At 38.7% G+C, this 19152-nt stretch overlaps 2 protein-coding genes across 2 annotated transcripts in view; one reads left to right on the top strand and one right to left on the bottom strand.

Annotated features, from left to right (window-relative positions):
• Positions 1–2884: 2884 nt before the first annotated feature.
• Positions 2885–9837, top strand: SNRPF (small nuclear ribonucleoprotein polypeptide F). The gene is made up of 4 exons (XM_036251656.1): positions 2885–3011; positions 4876–5001; positions 9037–9101; positions 9707–9837. The coding sequence occupies exons 1-4, from the start codon at positions 3009–3011 to the stop codon at positions 9771–9773; spliced, it is 261 nt and encodes an 86-aa protein (XP_036107549.1). The 5' UTR covers positions 2885–3008; the 3' UTR covers positions 9774–9837.
• A 1008-nt stretch (positions 9838–10845) lies between these two features.
• Positions 10846–19152, bottom strand: part of CCDC38 (coiled-coil domain containing 38) — a 40707-nt gene continuing 32400 nt past the window's right edge. The window contains exons 13-16 of the mRNA XM_036250831.1: positions 16078–16266; positions 15161–15366; positions 12868–12961; positions 10846–10956 (exon numbers count right to left, since the gene is read on the bottom strand). Coding sequence (XP_036106724.1) covers positions 10846–10956; positions 12868–12961; positions 15161–15366; positions 16078–16266 — 600 coding nt within the window. The remainder of the gene's footprint in view (positions 10957–12867; positions 12962–15160; positions 15367–16077; positions 16267–19152) is intronic.

Here is a 19152-nt window from a genome sequence, read left to right as displayed (position 1 = left end):
TAGACTTTCCCCCAAACAGAATATGCACCTACAGGGAGAAGAAAACTTTTATTGAGTCTAAATAATTATGAATAAATGAATTATGCAATGAATAAAAGTATTTTCTGCTGATAAATTTTACATTTTTCATTGTCAGTAATATAACCTAACCTGTTATCTATAGTCAGACAGAAACAGAACCAGTTTTGGTTTCCCTTCTTAATTCATCACACTTATAATTGCTCTATTGTACTCTGAGAAAAGAGAAAAGTATTAACATCACTGCAAAATCTCATTTTACAGTGTACTGTTTCAATAATTATATTTTACTGCCTAGAGTTCTCAACATACATGGAAAACTGGAAGTTTTAATCTACAAGAAGCTTATTTACCTAAGATGAAAAACTATTCTGTCCATTATTTAGAAGATAATTAATATGTATTAATAACAATTAATAATAAATTATAATGAACTCTGTAATTGAAAGCATAGTTACACTGCAAGGGATATTCTTTATTTTAATCTTCATTTTTCCCACTTATTAATTTAGAATATCAGAGAATAGTAGTATATTAAAGCTAGAAAGGGCCTTAAGATAATCGATTTTAATCCCTTAATTTGACTAGTACAAAACTAAGGCCTGGGAGAGGTCCAGGGACTTGACTGAATATCTGTGGTACCAAGTATAATGTTTAAAATGTTTTGTTTTCAGAACTGCAGCAACTACAAATACAATAGCCTGATAATTGCTAGAACTAACTTGGTATGAATAAACCTGACTGACTTCTGGACACTCTGAATGAGTGCAGTGTCCTGTCCTCAATAGCCATTCAGTTCTGGCTTCTTTTATGGAGTCAATTCATCTCATATTTGGTCTTCCTCTTTTCCTGCTGCCTTCTATTTTTTCCCAGCATTATTGTCTTTTTCAAAGAACCCTGCCTTTCATTATGTGCCTGAAGTAGGACAGCTTCAGTATTGTCATTTTTTAAAAACATAGATTACAGTAATATTTTGTTTTCCTTCACTAAAAAAAATAACAGCTAAAAAAGTGAGTATTCTAAAATATATATAAAAATAGGTCTTCTACAAATACCATGTGATTTTGCTTATATGTGGAATCTAATGAACAAAATAAACTAAGAAAATAGAAGCAGACTCATAGATACAGAGAACAGACTGACAGCTGTCAAGAAGGGAGCGGGGTTGGGGAGCTGGATGAAAAAGGGCATGAAGGGATTAAGCAAAATAAACAAACAAAAAAACCCCTCAAAGACACAGACAACAGTATGTTGATTACCAGAGAGAAAAGAGGGTGGGGGGAGGTAAAAGAGGGTAAAGGGGGGATACATGGAGAAGTAAGGAGACTGGACTTGGGGTGGTGAACACTATACGATATACAGATGATGTATTATAGAATTATACTCCTGAATTACTATATAATTTATTAACCAATGTCAGCCCAATAAATTCAATGAAAAATGTAAAAAGTATTCTAAATAAAACTTCTAAACTATATATTAAGCTTTTGAAAGTTAGCTTTATAAAGTAGAAAAAGCAGTGTTTTGGGGTTGAAACCCAGCTGTGTGGCCCTGCACAAGTTACCTGCTCAGCCTGTTTCTCATTTCAAAAAATGGGGCTATAACTACTAAATTGGTCTGTGTGGTACGATTTCCATGATAACAACTGTGAAGAAACCTGGCACATTATAGGAACTCAAAGCCTGTACAAAGGCTTAATATCCATTGAATGCTCCTGGAACTAAGGGAGAAACCCTCTGAATTTTGTGGAAAATAATTCCAACTGTTTGGCATAAACTATACCAAAAATTGCTGTATTTTGCCAGACTTCTCCAACATTTACATGGACAACATTAAAATTATAGTTAAGATCTACAGAGCCCCTACATGGCCGACCACAATCCTAATCTCTTCGCATTGATTATTTAATCCTCACCACACTGTGGATAGCTTTTAAAGCCACTTACAGCTGAGAAAACAATCTCCAAGCGAAGGAGGGGGTTCTGCATTCAGGCTGCCTCCAAAGCCTTAACCACGCCTCCACAATGCCTCAACACACAGCGTTTAAACCTAACGTCCAAGTTCATCTCCCCCGGGCTGCAACAACAAAACCAAAAAACAGTACTACTCAAAGTACGTGTTCTCCAAGAACTGCATTTAGCTGAAAGCCCGAACGGGCGACAACAGGTGCGATTCTGATCAGGAACACCACGACGCTGCCAAGGATTAGTCCCGACGGCGTCCACGACCCCACATCCTTCAGCGTAAACACCGTGCACGCAGGACGGCTGTGCCGGCCCCCGCCCGCAGTGCACAGGACGACAGGGAGCCCGCCCCACCTACTCCACGCTGTTTGACCTCCTCTGAAATATATTCTGTACTTGACTTCCTTCGGTGCGCTTCACCTCCCTGGGTTTTGCTTCTCCCACACCTTTTAAAGTGGGTCGAAATGCGCACCACACAACCGAGCAGTCAGGTAGAAGGGACGGTAGCAGAGGAGCCACCAAACCACAGACTCTGTGGGAAAGCGAGGAAGAAACTCGAGAGCGCCGAACTCGCTCTCCAGGTGTGAAAGGACAAAGGAAACCCCCACTAGCCACGTTCTCGAGAAATCACGGACGCTCTACAAGGCACACGGCCTCTCTCAGCACACCCTCGAGGCGGGCGAGCCGACCAGAACGGCCTCACGGTCCTCGCAGCCTCGCCGCGAGCCTCGTGAGTCTAGTGGCGGAGGCATCCCACAGGCCCACGCGCGGCGAGGAAGGAACAGTAGCGCACAGCTTTGCTGGTTGCCAGGATACCCTGCCCCACTTCCTCCAATCAGCACATACCTCTTTGCGTCCAATCATCGAGGCGGAAGAGCTGTGGTCAGAGGTAAAAGGTCACGCTTTTTGGCCGCCATTTCTCTTGAAGCTCCGCCGTCCGGGCTTTGCTGTGGGTGCTCCATTCACGAGGGGCGGACGACTGCTGGTTCGGCGGCGAGTAGCCTGCAGCATTTGCTCGTCGTCGTGATGGTAAGGAGGGAAAGAAGGGATGGAGTCTCCAGAGAAAGTGAGGGTGGGAAGGAGGGAGGGAGAGAGAGAGCGGAGGTGCCCAGCGTCGCTGGGCCTGGTGGTTGGTTCGCGCCTTTTCCATTCATCGCTTGAGGCGCTGCGCACCCTGTCGGCGGCCCTCTCCGGAGACCCGAGGCTCGCGTGCCCCCCGCGCTACCCAGGAGTGCCCCTGCTCCCTTCCCCCCCCGCTTCGTTTTGAACCTGAGCCTGAGCCTGCCCTGCTGGCTGGGGCCGCCGGGTCAGGTGAAGACGAAGAGGGTTTTCACGTCCCACGTTGGGCCTCGCAGTCCGCAGCGGTCTGGAGCCCAGAGCCCAGGCTGCGGAGCATTCATTGGTTCGTCCAGCAAATACCGCCGAGTGCTTGCCACCTGCCAGCTACTGTGCTAGGCGGTAGGAATGTAAGGTGAAGAGTATGGATGCGGACCCCGGTCTAGGTTCACTCTGCCGGGCGCGGGAGGCAGACATTAATCAAATAATGATCATTGCTAAGAAGAAAGCCAGCAGGAGGCTGTGATGGGACGCCGTGGTACAGTAGAACAATGGTCAGGGATGGTTTTCTTGGAAGGGGAGAGATTTAACCTGAAACCTAAATGATATGAAATGCAGCCCCTTAACCAGCAGGAGGAAGAATGCACCAAGCTCAGGGAACACGAGCATTGGCCCTAAGGCCAGAAATGAGGTTCCGCCACTTGGAGGAATGAACAGAAAGCCACAGTTTCTTGCAAGAGTAGTGGTTATGAGATAGGTCCGGCTAGACCTCTCAGGCCACGTTAGGAGGTCTGGATCCTACTCTAGCTGCAGTTGGGAGCCATAGAAGCATTTTAAGCAGAACTATGACCTGATACAAATAACAGTTGCTGTGTGGATAGTTGGGGGAAGAGAAGAATGTAAACGAGACCATTAGGAGGTTATTGCAGTAGTCCCCGTGTCCTTTGAGATCCCTCTGAATGTGCTTATCTTACAGAGGGTTAGTAGCTAGGTTTCTTGGTTCTTTTCTTTCTTTGGGCTGAGGGGAGAGCATATGAAGGAAGGAGAAAAAGTGTACATTACTGGGGATAATACTGCTGTGCCGAATGAACTAACAGTAAGTGATAGCTCATGTGGAAGAGCTACTGCCAAGTACGATCTGATCCGCCCCTGGCTCCTAGAATTCAAGCAAAAGACTGTCAGGTGTGATCTTCCCCTGCTTCATTCTGTAGCCTTGTATTTGGGATTCTGACAGTGCTGCATTGTTGGGTGTCCCTGAGATCACAGCTTTGTTCTTCCCTCTGGTTACATAGGTAGCCTCGACCTAGAATAGCTGTTCTTGCCCAGCAAATATCTCATCCTTTCAAACGAAAGTATTACTTATTTCAGGCAACCTTTCCTTTTCTTTTAACACTGGGTTGGTTTGGTACCCTTGTGCATAGCATGTCTCCTCTTACTACACTGCAACATAATGGTTTGCTTGTGTGTGTTGCCCTTCCTCCTCCCATTGTGAGCTTCTTGAGGACAGGGACTGTCACCTGCATTTTTAAAAAACTGCCTTTACCTTTGTTTCTTTATAACCTGGAACAGTGAGTGATGTTTAATAGCTATTCAGTGTTTCTTAAGGGAATACTGACTGCTTTTATACGTTTTGATGGGTTGAAGAAGAAATTGGCTAACTGGGTAAACTTCTCTAATGCTCTTGAACAAATGATAGTGAAATTTTTGTGCGAGGGAGTCAAGAGTTTGCGTCTTTTGGATTCCATAAAATATTGGTGACTTGGTAGCAGGGGTGGTGGGAGCTGAGCTCTAGAAAATAATTGATTGAATTGTTTTATTGTTGTTGTTCTTTGTGCAGAGTTTGCCCCTCAATCCCAAACCTTTCCTCAACGGATTAACAGGGAAGCCAGTAATGGTGAAACTTAAGTGGGGAATGGAGTACAAAGGCTACCTGGTATCTGTAGATGGCTATATGAACATGCAGGTAAGCTAAAGAATTATTTAAAAACACATTAAATTGTATTTATTTTTCTTTACCCTACTTCTGTAAGGTTTAGCATAACTTATGTGAATGCAATTAAATAAATTGACAAAAATTCAGGAAAAAAGTCAAGGTCAGGGAGGATGTTATCAACTGATAAACTACGTATGAAATATGTTAAACCAAAATGCAGCCACAAATTTGGTGCATAGTTGTTAAAGTAAAAGGAGCTCAGACATTTGATTCAAATGCCAGAGGGAAACAATAGTTCATGGAAAAAGAAAAACCTTCACTGGCACTTAGCTCGAAAGAAATTTTTCAAGTGAAATTTTTGTGTTTTAATGAATGCTAAACACACATCATCAGAGTAATTCCATAAAAAAATTTCTTGAGGGAGAAGACGTATCAGCCAAATGAATTGATCAACTGACTGCATGTGTTACTAGGTTCTGTAAATGTTTCAGCCAGTTTATTTTTTTAATTGTGATAACATAAAATGTACTACTTGAACCATTTTCAAGTGTACAACTCAGTGACATTAAGTACATTCACATTGTTGTTCAGCCATCCCCCTTATCAATTTCCCAAATTTTTTGTCATCCCAAAGTGAAATTATGTACCCATTAAAAAATAATTCTCCATTTCCCTTGCCTCCAGTCCTTCGTAAATGCTATTCTTTCTGTCTCTATTATAGGTACCTCATATAAATAGAATTCTATAGTGTTTGTCCTTTGGCTTATTTTACTTAGCAGAATGTTTTCAAAGCTCTTTCATGGTGTATGTAGCATGTATCAGAATTTCATTCCTTTTTATGGCTGAAATAATCCGTTGTATGTATGTTCTGCATTTTAATCCATTCTTCTGTTGGTGGACATTTGAATTGTTTCCACCTTTTGACTATTGTGAATAATGCAATAAACATGACTGGACAAATGTCTGCTAGAGTCTCCACTTTCAGTTGTTTTGGGTTTATATCCAGAAATGAAATTACTGGATCATACAGTAATTCTTTCTTTAATTTTTTGAGGAACTGCCATACTGTTTTCCACCTGAACATATGACACTCAGGTCCCCAAAATTCTTACAGAGCAGCGGTTCTCAACCTGTGGGTCATGACCCCTTTGGGGGTCAAATGACCCTTTCACAGGGGTTGCCTAAGACATAACAGTAGCAAAATTACAGTTATGAAGTAGCATCGAAAATAATTTTATGGTTGGGGTCACCATAACATGAGGAACTTTATTAAAGGGTCGCAGCATTAGGAAGGTTGAGAACCAGTGTTACAGAGCATGGTTTTGGCCTGGAAAATTCCCTGTGTGGGAATCATTTACCAAGGCCATAGAAAAATCTGAAGAGCATATCTTTTGTCCTGAAAATGTTTCAGGCTTAGATAGTGGTAATTGTTATACAACTTTATGAATATAGGCAAAACTGGTGACTTACATACTTTAAAAGTGAATTTTATGTTGTGGGAATTATACCTCAATAAAAGAAAGGAATAAAGAAAACCCACTGAATATTTGGTTTTAAAAGTAATGTAACTTCCTAGTGAGCTTGCCAGTTTTGAAGTAACCACATTGATGATGGCGGAGTTTGTCCACTCAGCATATATTTATTGAGTGCCCATTATGTGCCTGGCCCTGTGAATGAATACCCCAGTGAACGAAACAAAGTCCCTATCCTCAAGGAATTTGTTTTAGTGGTGGGAGATGGTAGTATAATATGATGTGGTATCAGGTAATGATAGGTACAGTGGAGAAAAAGAAAGCAGAAACAGAACAGAGTGACAGCAGTGTGCAGTGTTGGATAGGATAACCAAGGAAGGCCTCTCATGAAGTAAATAAGCAGAGACCAGAACTGAGTGAGCAGCTGGAGAGAGAGCATCCCATTTTGAGAGAAACAGCAAGAGGAAAGCATTGTGACAGGAACATGGTTAGTGTGTACAAAATAGCAAGAAAGCCAGAGTTGAGTGAATTTAGGGGAAGAATGATAGAAAGGTTGAAATGGTAGTCAAAGAGGGCTTTTAAAGTGACTTTAAATTTTATTTAAAATGTGTTAGAATGCTTTGCAGCATTGTGTAATTTGGAAACCCGTTAAATGTTAAATATCTGCCAAAAAATCACTTTTAACCAAAAATTAGTTGCTATTAATACATTATTACTGAGAGCTGTTACACACAAAACTAATTGTCTCAACAACCACATGTACTTCAGACAAAACCTCTCTGGGTATAGAAGGTTACTTTTTGTTTTCTGTGGAAGAGGAAATAACATCCAGTAGCAGTGTTCATTAACATGTTTTCATGCCTCACCTCACATCTTCTATATGTCCTATATTTCTTTCCCTTTGCCACTTGCCCAGCTAATGAAAGAAACTTCCCTCTCTTTCCTCCTCATTTTTTCGTGTGTAAGTCCGAAATAGCATGGATTGTGATTTTTAAAAACTAAAAGTAAAGTGTATTTCTATATGTAAAAAAAAGAAAGCTAAACATGTTGATATAGAATTAGAAGTAATATAGTTCCCAAACTATAAAGGTTACTTTTGAAAAAACTTAAACGTTTAACATTTGAAACATGAAGGGTTTCATCAAACTTCAGGTCCCTAAGAGATCCCCTTTGTAAATAAATGTTTATCACATAGTAGGTTTGTAACCCACCAGCCACAATTTAGTGAAGAATATGTTGAATTTAAATATTTATGAATGAATATCAAATCCCAATTCTTAAGGTGTTATGGGTCAAATATTTTTTTTAACTTTTTTTCTTTCTTGATTTTATAGAGAGAGGAACGGAGAGGGAGAGAGATAGAAACATCAATGAGAGAGAACATCGATTGGCTACCTCCTGCATGCCCTTCACTGGGTATTGGGCCCACAACCTGGGCATGTGCCCTGATCTGGAATCAAACCAGTGACCTCTATGTGCATGGGGTCGACGCTCAACCACTGAACCATACCAGCTGGGCTTGGGTCAAAAATTTTTAATGAGTTTTTTTAAAATTAAAGTATAGTTGATTCAATATTTAGTTTTAGGCATATAACATAGTGATTATATATTTTAGACACACGGACACACACACCCCTTATGGAGTGATCACCACCATGAGTAGTAAGCATCTATCACTGTACAAAGTTATTATATTACTGACTACTATACATTCCCTGTACTATACATTATATTCTTATGATTTATTTATTTTATAACTGGAAGTTTGTAAAGTTACTCTTTATTGTTTAATCTCTTTTTAAGAACTTGTTTATTCCTGTTTAGTAGCACATTATTTTTTTTTAAATCTTATCAGTTCTTTGGTTTGGTTGGTGACTAATATGAAAGTATTTTAGCCATAACTTTTGTACACCCGTTGGGTTCCTCAGTATGCTACTATAGTATAAAGTTATTATTGCAAGAGAAGTTAATGTCTGCTTCTTTGGAATTGAATTTTCAGAAAACTTTTTTTTTAATCCTCACACGAGGATATTTTTCCATTTATCTTCAGATAGAGTGGTTGGAAGGAGGGAGAAAGAGAGAGAAAGAGAAAGACATCAATGTGAGAGAGACACATCATTAGGTTGTCTCCTGCATGACCCCAACCAAGACCAGGGACCGAACTGCAACCAAGGTACAAGCCCGTGACTGGAATTGAACCCGTGACTCTGGTCCGTGGGCCGACGCTCTAACCACTGAGCCAAACCGGCCAGGGCATCAGAAAACTTTTTAGTCAACTTATAAATTGGGAGATTGCCTTCCTCCACATGTTTTAATGTCTAGAAGAAAGAAATACTACACAACTGAGAGATGTAAAAAATTATGTTGAAACAAGCTTTATTATATATTAATTCTACATTCATCAATGTTAACTTTACCAAATATTTATATGAAACCCAAAATACTGCAATAGTAATGGAAAACTAATCTTATATTAATTATAGATATATATGAGTTGTTGGTATAGAAAGGTCTCAGTTAATAAATTATCTCACCAGTATTAGGTGTGTTTTACTTTATTATATCAATATATTTATTTTCTTTTTATTTAAAGCTTGCAAATACAGAAGAATACATAGATGGAGCCTTGTCTGGACACCTGGGTGAAGTTTTAATAAGGTAACAAAACAGTATTCGTATATGTAAGGAGTTACTGGTGAGCGTTAGAAATACCTGTTTAAATAAACGAATTTAGTGCCTCAGTTTCAGAATTACTTTTTAAAATCACTATTAATTTATCATAATATTCTACAACTAGACTTCAAGAGTCTTTGAAATTGTTAAACTTGTCAGAGATTTAAGTATTTTGGAGCTATTTATCCTTATGATTTTTCTAGAGTTGATATTAAACTTGTTAGCTCTTAACTCTAACGTTTTTTAGTGGTTTTAATTGTAGGAGCTTGGTTTTGAATTTTAGTTGGGTCTGACTGCTGTTGGGGATATTTGTTATACTCATTTTCTAGAACTCACTTTATACCTTCAAATAGTCATTATTCCCTTTGGAAGATCTTAAAAATACTATTTTATACTACATGGTAAGAAAATAAATGCCATGTGCTTTTTAAAAATCAGTGGTGAAAACTTTTTTTAAAAAGAGAAAGGAAAAAATGCTATAGTGCAAATTTAGTATTCAGTATTTTTATAACGAAAAAAATCTAGTAATTGTAAATCAGATATATGGTTTCCATTTGGAACAACAAAATGGACTGTTTTTCTATTTACAGGTGTAATAATGTCCTTTATATCAGGGGTGTTGAAGAAGAGGAAGAAGACGGAGAAATGAGAGAATAGCATCTTTTGTGGGAATTTTTTTTTATATATTTCTAGACAATAAAAATTTGTTTTTTCAACTTGACTTCTGAACTATTCATATTCAGATATTTACATGCAAAATTTAATGTTGAAACAATTGAAAAATTATTCACAGAAGTAATGCTTTAAAAGCCGCCCAACTTCAGGTTATTGAATTTTCTTTTGTAAGCCTAATCTTATTTTTTTCTGTAAGGGAAACTTATATGCTTTATAAACATTTTTGAAGGTGAACTTCAGCTCTTATTATCATATATTAACTGAGACCTTTTAAAAGCAACTGCTTCTTTTAAAGTTATTTTTGAGCTACTTTTGACATGTATAAAGTGAAATATTTTTTTAGAATCAATATATATTATTTCACTTAGTGATGGACAAATTACAAATTACAGTGTAAGCTTAAATAATATACACATAGCTAAAATGAAACATCAGCTGAAAATGAAAATAATTGTGGGTATTGAGAACAACAGAAATTGTGAAGTAACATTTAAGTTGAAGGCATGGTTTGTTCACTTAGGAGAATTTAGTTTCTGAATAATACTTCTTAACATAAAAACCAGTCTCACCTTTAGGTTCTGAGAACATAGCCTAGTGGTTTTCATTCATGTTTTACTCAAAACCCTTAAGATTTTTTAGCTTTGTCACAATGTATACTCCACAGTGATAAAAGGTATGAACTTTCCTGTGGACTGGTTGGGGGGGGGAGGGGGAGATAATTTAAAGCCTCAGGTTCTCAGAGAATGCCACTATTGTAATTGAATGGTCATTGACCATATACATTCATAAAGCAACCTTGAATGTGTATCCCCAACTGGGACAACTCAAAGTATAGATATATAATGTTTAGACTGATATTTAGGCTATGGGTGATAAAAAGCCTTCAAGAAAAAGAAAATAACTCCCATTTCCAATCCTATAATCTTTAGAACAGGGCATGTCTTCCTCAGATTGGTTAGGCAAGCATATGGGGCAGAATATTGCCATTACTGTAAACCAAAACCTAAAAAATATGTCTAAAACATTCTGGTAATAAATGACTTACTGCTCCTATTCAAGTGAAAAAATATTCAGTCTCTAATGATTTTGTTCTTGTATCCTTGACTAAAAAGAGTTGTTTGTTATCAGATGAAGGTTTTGAACGATAGACAAGTCGTCTTCCCACCTGAAACAAAAGAAACAATAATATTCTTTAGCATAACCTTTTTCTATTGACGTATGAGTAAAATACTAACATTAACTTGATTTTTCCAAGGAATAATACGGTTTAAAATAGTAAATAGTTAACAAAGGGGTTGATAATTTAATGGATATCAAACATGTTAGGCAAAGTTAAGTAACAAATGGAACGCCATAATGTGCTGAAGACAAAGCAGTTAAGGTTTATAAGTGGGGAGGTTAAGGTAAAGTCACTGTATAGTGTTATGTTTCAGACATGGTAAAAAAAAGAACCATATTTGAGGCTGATATTTCATTTCTCAGAAGTGCCATAGTTTTTCTTCCATTGGTTCAAGAGATCACTTTCTTCTACTGAGCACCAGTTGACTGACATTTTTAAAAATCCTGTTCTTTTTTTTTTTTTTTCTTATCCTCCCCTGAGGATATTTTTTCATTTATCTTCAGATAGAGTGGGAGGGAGGGAGAGAGACAGAGACAGACATCGACTGGCTATCTAGAGAGAAAGATATATTTTTAAATAATCATTTTAATTTTGTGGAGTTAGTGAGAGTATATTCACTTGGGAGAGTGATGAATGGTTAATTCTCCCTTGGGAGGAAGAGGACAAGTCAGGTGTTCATAGGAAGAGGTGAACTAGAGAAGTACAGACTGTCTTTAAATGCTTACTTAAATAAAATAATTTAAGGTAGTAGCTCTCGCCGGTTTGGCTCAGCGGTTAGTCAGCCCACGGACTGGAGAGTCCCAGGTTCAGTTCCCACTAAGGGCATGTACCTCGGTTTCGGTTTGTCCCTGCGCCCAGTTGGGGATGTGTGGATGGCGACCACTGGATGTGTCTCTCTCATGTCGATGTTTCTTTTCCTCCCTCTCTCCCTCCCACTCCATCTGAAGATACATGCAAAAATGTCCTCGGGTGAGGATAAAAAATAAATAATAATAATTTAAGGTAGTCATTACCTTTTGATATGCATATTTACAATGACCATATTGGGGGGCTTTTTTCAACCCCTTACCTCAAAAGGCTGCTTGTGAGGTGCACAATAAGCATTTACTATGGGTTAGCTATTACTATGTTAAGAATCAATGTCCACGTTAGTTTTGTAGATAGCCACGAAATTGGGTTCCTAGAGTATATTTCAGACCCTAACCTAGAGGAGGGAGAGTAGCATATGGAAGCAAAGGCCTACACCCAGATGGAGGCATGGACCATGAGCTCTCAGTGACTTCCCAAATCCCACACTTCTCATTACAAGCGATCTTGCAATACAAAGAACCTTGGCTTCTGGTCCCGATATGTCTTCTAAATCTGAAGTGGCACGGGGTATATCATTTTAACTTCAACTACTGCTCTCATTTTTATTATGTGCAGGTTAGAAAACCCTTTGAATTATATGTAATTCTTTGGGTTCACTATCTCCATTGTTAAAGAGAAAGGAGCAAGGTTCACAGCTACCATTTGTAACAAGAAGAATATACACAAATAAATAGGATCTTCCGCAGATGGAACTTTTAGCGGTGGTCTCCAGGGAGGGGAACTGAGCATGACAGTTTTCACTGAATACTCTTTCGTATCTTTTGAACTTTGAACTATATACTTGTACTACCTATTCAGGAAATTAGTTTTTAAAATAATTCTCTGGTTTCATGAAGCTGGAGCAAAAGAAAAAGACAAAGGGGCAAGTTTTCTTTTACTAAAAAGTAGACTTAATGGAGAACTGTTACCCGATAATTTGAATTCTAAACGTAACAAGGAACCGGAGAGAAACCAATTGAAACTGAGCAAGAAAGATTTTACCGAAGTTTAAGCTGCATAAATTAAAATTAGGTGTTTTGTTTTTATACCACAGAAGCACTCACATGTTGATGTAGCTGGACCTGTTAATAACAAAAACAAACAAACCTTTTTCTTTGGTTGTGCTACTGCTCTTTCCAGAGCAGCTTTTAGCCTTTCTTCCTGGTATCTTTGTTTTTCCTTAATTTTCTCCTCACGCAGCCTGTCAAGAGGGCAAAATGTTGTAGTAACTATACATCAAAGAAAGTAAATGAACTCTAAATATTATAAGCTTTCCATTAAGGTTAAATAAAAATAATAATTCATCTTCACCCATAACTGGTTTTTGAATATTCAGGTAAAATCTCAACAACACATCCTGTTTGTGTTGAAATGGGAAGAAATTGCATGTCACTATTTTGGAAGAAGTAAAAATCTACCCCATCTTGGTATAAACAAGCACCTCAGCAAAGCCTTCTCATCACATTTCATCCCTTCACAGATAATTTGTACAGTGGCCACTTCAAGTTATCTGCCCCTGGTCCCTTAAACCTTTTTATTGAAATATAGCATACAAGACAGCACACAGATCACAGTGAATTAACACAAATGTGTATTTTCAAGTGATTTCTTTTTGAATTGTATTCTCAAATTAAGACCAACAAGTGCGATTTGTCTTGTTTTCTTTAGGGTTGTGAGGTTAAACTTAAATGAGATGACCTAGGCAATCTCTACTCCAATGCCTGGTACAGAATAGGCACTCTATTATAAGTGACAGCTATTTTATGAACATTTAATTGTAAATGTTACATTTACTGAATATTTTTATGCAAGATTAGGTATTAGGTTAGGTGCCTCCAAACCATGGGTAAAATCAACTAAAATTCTCTTAATAAGAATAATAAACAGTTAGAATTAGATTCATGTATCACTAACAGTAAGTTGTCTTTACCCTTGGATGACTATTTCCCACTGTAAAAAAGATACAAGTGTTATTAGTGTAATTAACTATAGGTCATGTTATAGAAAGAGTCATCTTTCACTTAAAATTTTTAAAAATTTACTTTATATTTGATAAAATCCATCAGGATCAGCGCAGTATCTTCTGGACTTCATTTTTACATGGGGGAAGCAATATCCCCCATACACTAGTAATATAGTACGCAATAACTAATATTGGCTGATAGCTGAGTACTTACTATGTGCCGAACATAACTTATTGTTTTTATATAGATCATTCAATTTAATCCTCACAACAAACATACACGTCATTACTGGCATTTTACAGATAAACTGAGATTTAAGGGTCATTTGGCTTGCCTAAGGTCACAGAAGTTTTAAATAGTGGAACCTGGGTTGAACCCAGGCAGGCCAGCTCTTATGCCCTTAACTCTTAGCCATAGTACTAGTCTGCCTCACAACATGGTTTTTTGCTATAACATGAACATTATTCCACCTATGAGCATTCTCTATGTGCCACTTTATACTAGGGAGCATATATTTATAACAATCATCACCTCAAAGGTAGTAAGTACATAACTCAATATGGAAATTATTTGTAAATTGGTGCATCCGAGCTAGGCAAGGATGTGGGCTTGTGGGGGTGGGGCATGTTCCAGGGATGATTATCCTCATGAGATTGCCTTGAGGAATGGATGAATTGATGTGTAAATGCTATGTATAGGAGTGCAGCAGTTGTGCACAGAGGAAAGCCCTCATTGAATTAATCTTTCAAACAATTCTTTCATAAATTGAGTCTCCCTACAGTTTTCCAATGAAGGCCTTCTAATGTGCACCTTGGGATTTTCACAAGTGCTGTTCTCCTTTCATATGATAGCTCAAAGTATTCCTATAAGTAGTGAACACTCACTCTGAAAATTTACTTTTCCAGCCTGGCTGGTGTGGCTCAGTGGTAGAGCGTCAATCCATGCACCAAGAGGTTGCCAGTTCGATTCCTGGTCAGGGCACATGGCCAGGTTGTGGGCCTGATCCCCAGTGGGGGGCATGCAGGAGGCAGCCAATCGATGTTCTCTCATCAGTGTTTTTCTCTCTCCCTCTCCCTTCCTTTCTCTCTAAAATCAATAAAACAAAAAAAAAGAAAATTCACTTTTCCAGGCTAAATGGACCCTGTGTCCATCCCAAACTAGGTCAGTTGCATCTGGTGAACTTTTGGTCACCTGGTTCCTTTCCCTCACAGTGCTCATGTTCCATTGGTAATGGCACATTTATTTCTTAAGAATATTTGATGAAGGTGTCTCCCCACTAAAGAACAGTTCTATGAGGAAGGTAGGGCTGGGTTTGGTTCCTCCCACTGTGTCTCTGTGGCCATCCTTGCCATATAATAGAAACCTGCTAAATGTTGTATCTAAGCAAAAACAGCTACTCATTAAGTCATTCACTACACTTATATAAGACATTGTACTTTTGCCGTCGTTCTTTCTGTTTCATCCTCTCAATAGCCTCCACATTTTCTTTGGGAATGGCTTCAATGAGGTCACTCAGTTCCACCAGGCGAGACTCTACTTTTACCAGCTTTTGGATCGGGTTGAGGCTACCAACCTCATCATCTCCGATGCAGACTCTGTATACTTGATTAATTTTTTTGCTAAGAGAGTCTATCAGTTTTTCCTGAGATTGAGAAGGAAAGGAGAGCAGAAAACATCTCATCACTATTTGTTTGTTCGATAAATGTAAAGTTCTATTTTAGTGTAGTATGATGGAAAAGCTTTTATGTGCTACCAAATATTTTCTTGTTTAAAAGAAGACCTTTAATGTGACATAGAAGAGTGAGAAAATGCAATAGTGATATTTATAACAATTTATAGTCAGATCACTGCTATAACAACACGGATTGTTTTCTTTGAAAATATTTTATTCTAAGTATAAAAGTAATTGTAATCATTTTGCTTGAATATTTCCTGTGTATCTGATGCCCTGGGCATCTAAGTAGAGGCGACATACACATTTCAAATCCTTTGTTGCCACTCCAATGCAATTCCTTGCAGCACAGCATGTGAGGTCGCTTTTTCTGCACTTATTAGTTGGATTGCTAAAACTGTAATGATCCTGTAGGATAGTTTTTGCTTGCATGCCTTATCTCCCTTTCTAGACTGTAAGCACCTGGAGGTCAGGAGCTATTTCTTAGGTTGACATATAACTAAAACAGTGCCTTGTACAGAGCTAAGCACTTAATAAATGTTTGCTGAATAAATGAATGTAGTCTGTCAGAGGAAGAGAACAGCTACAAGCAAACAGATTCCCAGGCTGACCTTCAAAAGCCTTTTGAGAAGTTTAAATTTCACTCTCTCCATTGGGAAGCCAAACCTTGCTGCCCTGTACCTGGCCACTCTTCCGTTTCAACTGGTGGTAGAGATGTTTGAGCTGGTATATAATGTGTTTCGGGATTGAAAGAAAACTCTCATCCTCTGTCTCCACTGTGTACTCGGAATTCGCAGTTAAGAGGACCTCAATAAACTGCAGGGCAAAGTTAGTCTTTCTCCAGGTATCAGTCTGCCCCATTGCCTGCTTCTGCTCAGGAAGATGAGAATCACCATGAAACCAAGGAGGTCAAATAACACTCAAGACAGACGTGGTTCCTGGAGTCATGGAACTCCTTACAGAGCCACCAACAATAAAAAGTCAGGATCCGTTACCAGGAGTTTATGTCCAACAGCTTGTCTGTCCCACCTCCTACTTTAACCACCTTTCTGATGGTCCTATTTATCATAATGCCCCCATTTTCCCCTTTAAAATGACATTTATTGTATTTTCTCTCTATATTAAAAATAATGCTTTTTAAAGAAAACTTGGAGAAGTATGAAATCATAAAAGGATAAAGTAAAAGAAAAAAAGCAAACTTCCTCTGTGCCACAAAGCTCCTTTTTTCCCTCTCCTTTTCTAAATAACATCTTTTATATTTCCCATTTATATTCACAACACATTCCTTTAGAAAACTTTAGAAATACAGAAAAAAGGAAAAGTAACCCATGAAAGGACTGAATTGTACATTGGATATGAAAAAGCAATATTGCTGTGATGTGAGTCATTTTTAAAAAAATCATTGAACACTAGTTCTGAGAAAAATCAGCTCTAGCATGAGAATGGTTAGTTGACAGAAATTTCTGAAGGAGCCCTCTTGAACACAGGCATTTTAGAGATGGATGGGCAGTATCCTTTCAGGATGTCGTTTTTTCTTTTTTACAATCCCTCCTGCCATACAGGAGGGGAAAAGACAAGGAGAGATGATTTCTTAAGAACAGTGTGAGAAATAGGATTAGGGAATGAGGTTAAAGAAAATACTCATGAAAAAGAGATTGAGAGCCGGGCTCACCCTAGCAGAAGGGCAAAGAAAAAGAGTTCGACACAGGCCTACAGATGAGACGCCAAGGGTCCATCCAATCCCTGGAGCTGCCACCAGATGGCAGGCCCAGCCCAGAGCACCTTGGAGGAGGGGAGGAATACAAAACCTGCCTGGTGAGGGATGGTGGAGCAGGATTGTGGAAGACTAAATTCCAGAAAAAGAACTTTGGATGCCTTTTAACAGAATGTAAAGTAATCTGACCAGAGTGATGTTTAGAAGGAATAATTGAACTGTTACCCAATTTTGATAGGAATGTGGAGATGTCTAGATGTCATTTAAAGTTCCTTTCCAGCGTTTGGCTCAGCGGTTAGAGCGTCCGCCTGCGGTCCGGAGAGACCCGGGTTCGGTTTCCGCTAAGGGCATGTACCTCGGTTGCAGTTTGTCCCTGGCCCTGGTTGGTCATGTGGGTGGCAGCCACTCGATGTGTCCCTTTTACATCGATGTTTCCCTCTCTCTCTTCCTCTCTCTCCCACTCTATCTGTACAAAAAATGGGAAAATGTCCTCGGGTGAGGATAAAAAAATAAAAATAAAATAAATAAATAAATAAATAAAGTTCCTTTCCAACTCAAGGATTCTGTAATTCTGATCCGTGCCACATTCTACTGTGTGCTTGATGTAAACAACTCTCCCAATTCAACTGGGTCAGCTCCCTGTTGAAAGGAAAATTAAACCAGAGGGGAATACATTCTGCAAACCGAACAATGGAATAGCTTACATTCCATTTCATGTCCAATCAAAACGAACAAACAACTGCTATACAAGCATGGATGAATCTCAAACACAATGTTGAGAGAAAGAAGCCAGATAAGCCAGACATATTACATGATTCCATTTTCTATCAAGTTCAAAAGCACAAAATGTAATTGATGGTGGGAGAAGTGAGGATAGTAGTCACCTTAAAGGGATGGTAACAGACTTCTGGGGGGTGCTGATAATGGTTTTTTCCTGGTCTAGGGAGTGGTACAGGGGTGTGTTTACTTGAAATTCTTTGAGAAATACACTTAGGATTTGTGCACTTTTCAATATTATATTTACCTGAATTTAGAATTTTACTAGAAAAGCAACATATTGAATCAATGAAAAGTGTTTTTAGGAGATTAAGTACAGTTAGGAGTGTGGAAGTTTTGAAAGAATAAATTTGATTTTATAATTATAGCTCCAAAGTTAATGATAATTTTGTGAATATCAAAATTAGGTGTAACTATGTTTATTTATTCATAAAGGATCAAGTTTTGCACAAACTGAGATCTGAAAGAATGAGAGTGAGCAAGTAAGAAAATGCTAAGAAAATAATACTTTTCCCCTACCAATCTTTTTGCTCTCCTCCCCCTTTCCACCCCAGTATTTTACACCTCTAGGAGAGTGTACATTTCCCCAGAGTGGATAATACATGAATACCAAAACTACACCTGTGATCAAAACCTCAGTCGTTTAAAAGTTATTTGCAGATAAATTGTACCTTCTCTGTTTAGACAAGGTTGCCTCAAAGTTTAAGAGTATTGAAAATGTGCCCAGCCAGTGTGGCTCACTGGTTGAGTGTCGACCCATGCACTAAGAGGTAGCCAGTTCAATTCCAGTCAGGGCACGTGCCCAGGTTGTGGGCCAGTTCCCCAGAGGAGGGTGTGCAGGAGGCGGCCAACTGATGTTCTCTCTCATCGATGTTTCTATCTCTCCCTCTCCTTTCCTTTCTCTCTAAAATCAATTAAGAAAAAAATATTTTTTTAATAAAGAGTATTGAAAATGCTACTTTTTAAAATTAATTTATTTTTGTTACAGATGTTTCTCCTTTTCCCCCCACTGATTCCCCCCTCTCCCGCCCTCCCCACCCTGTCCCCACCTTTGTTGTCCATGTCCATTGTGTATGCATACATGCATATCAGTTCTGTGGTTTATCTCTCCCCCCAACCCCTTCTTCAGGGGATTGTCAGTCTGTACCCCACTTCCACGTCTCTGGGACTACCCCATTCCTCAGACTGTTATGTTCATTATATTCCACAAATAAGTGAGATCATGTGATATTTGTCTTTCTCTGCTTGGCGTGTTTCGCTTAGAA

The sequence above is a fragment of the Molossus molossus genome, unplaced genomic scaffold (assembly GCF_014108415.1).
Source record: "Molossus molossus isolate mMolMol1 unplaced genomic scaffold, mMolMol1.p scaffold_m16_p_10, whole genome shotgun sequence".
NCBI lineage: Eukaryota > Metazoa > Chordata > Mammalia > Chiroptera > Molossidae > Molossus > Molossus molossus.
Note: the sequence above shows the minus strand (reverse complement) of the source record. Positions and strands in the feature narration are given on the sequence as shown.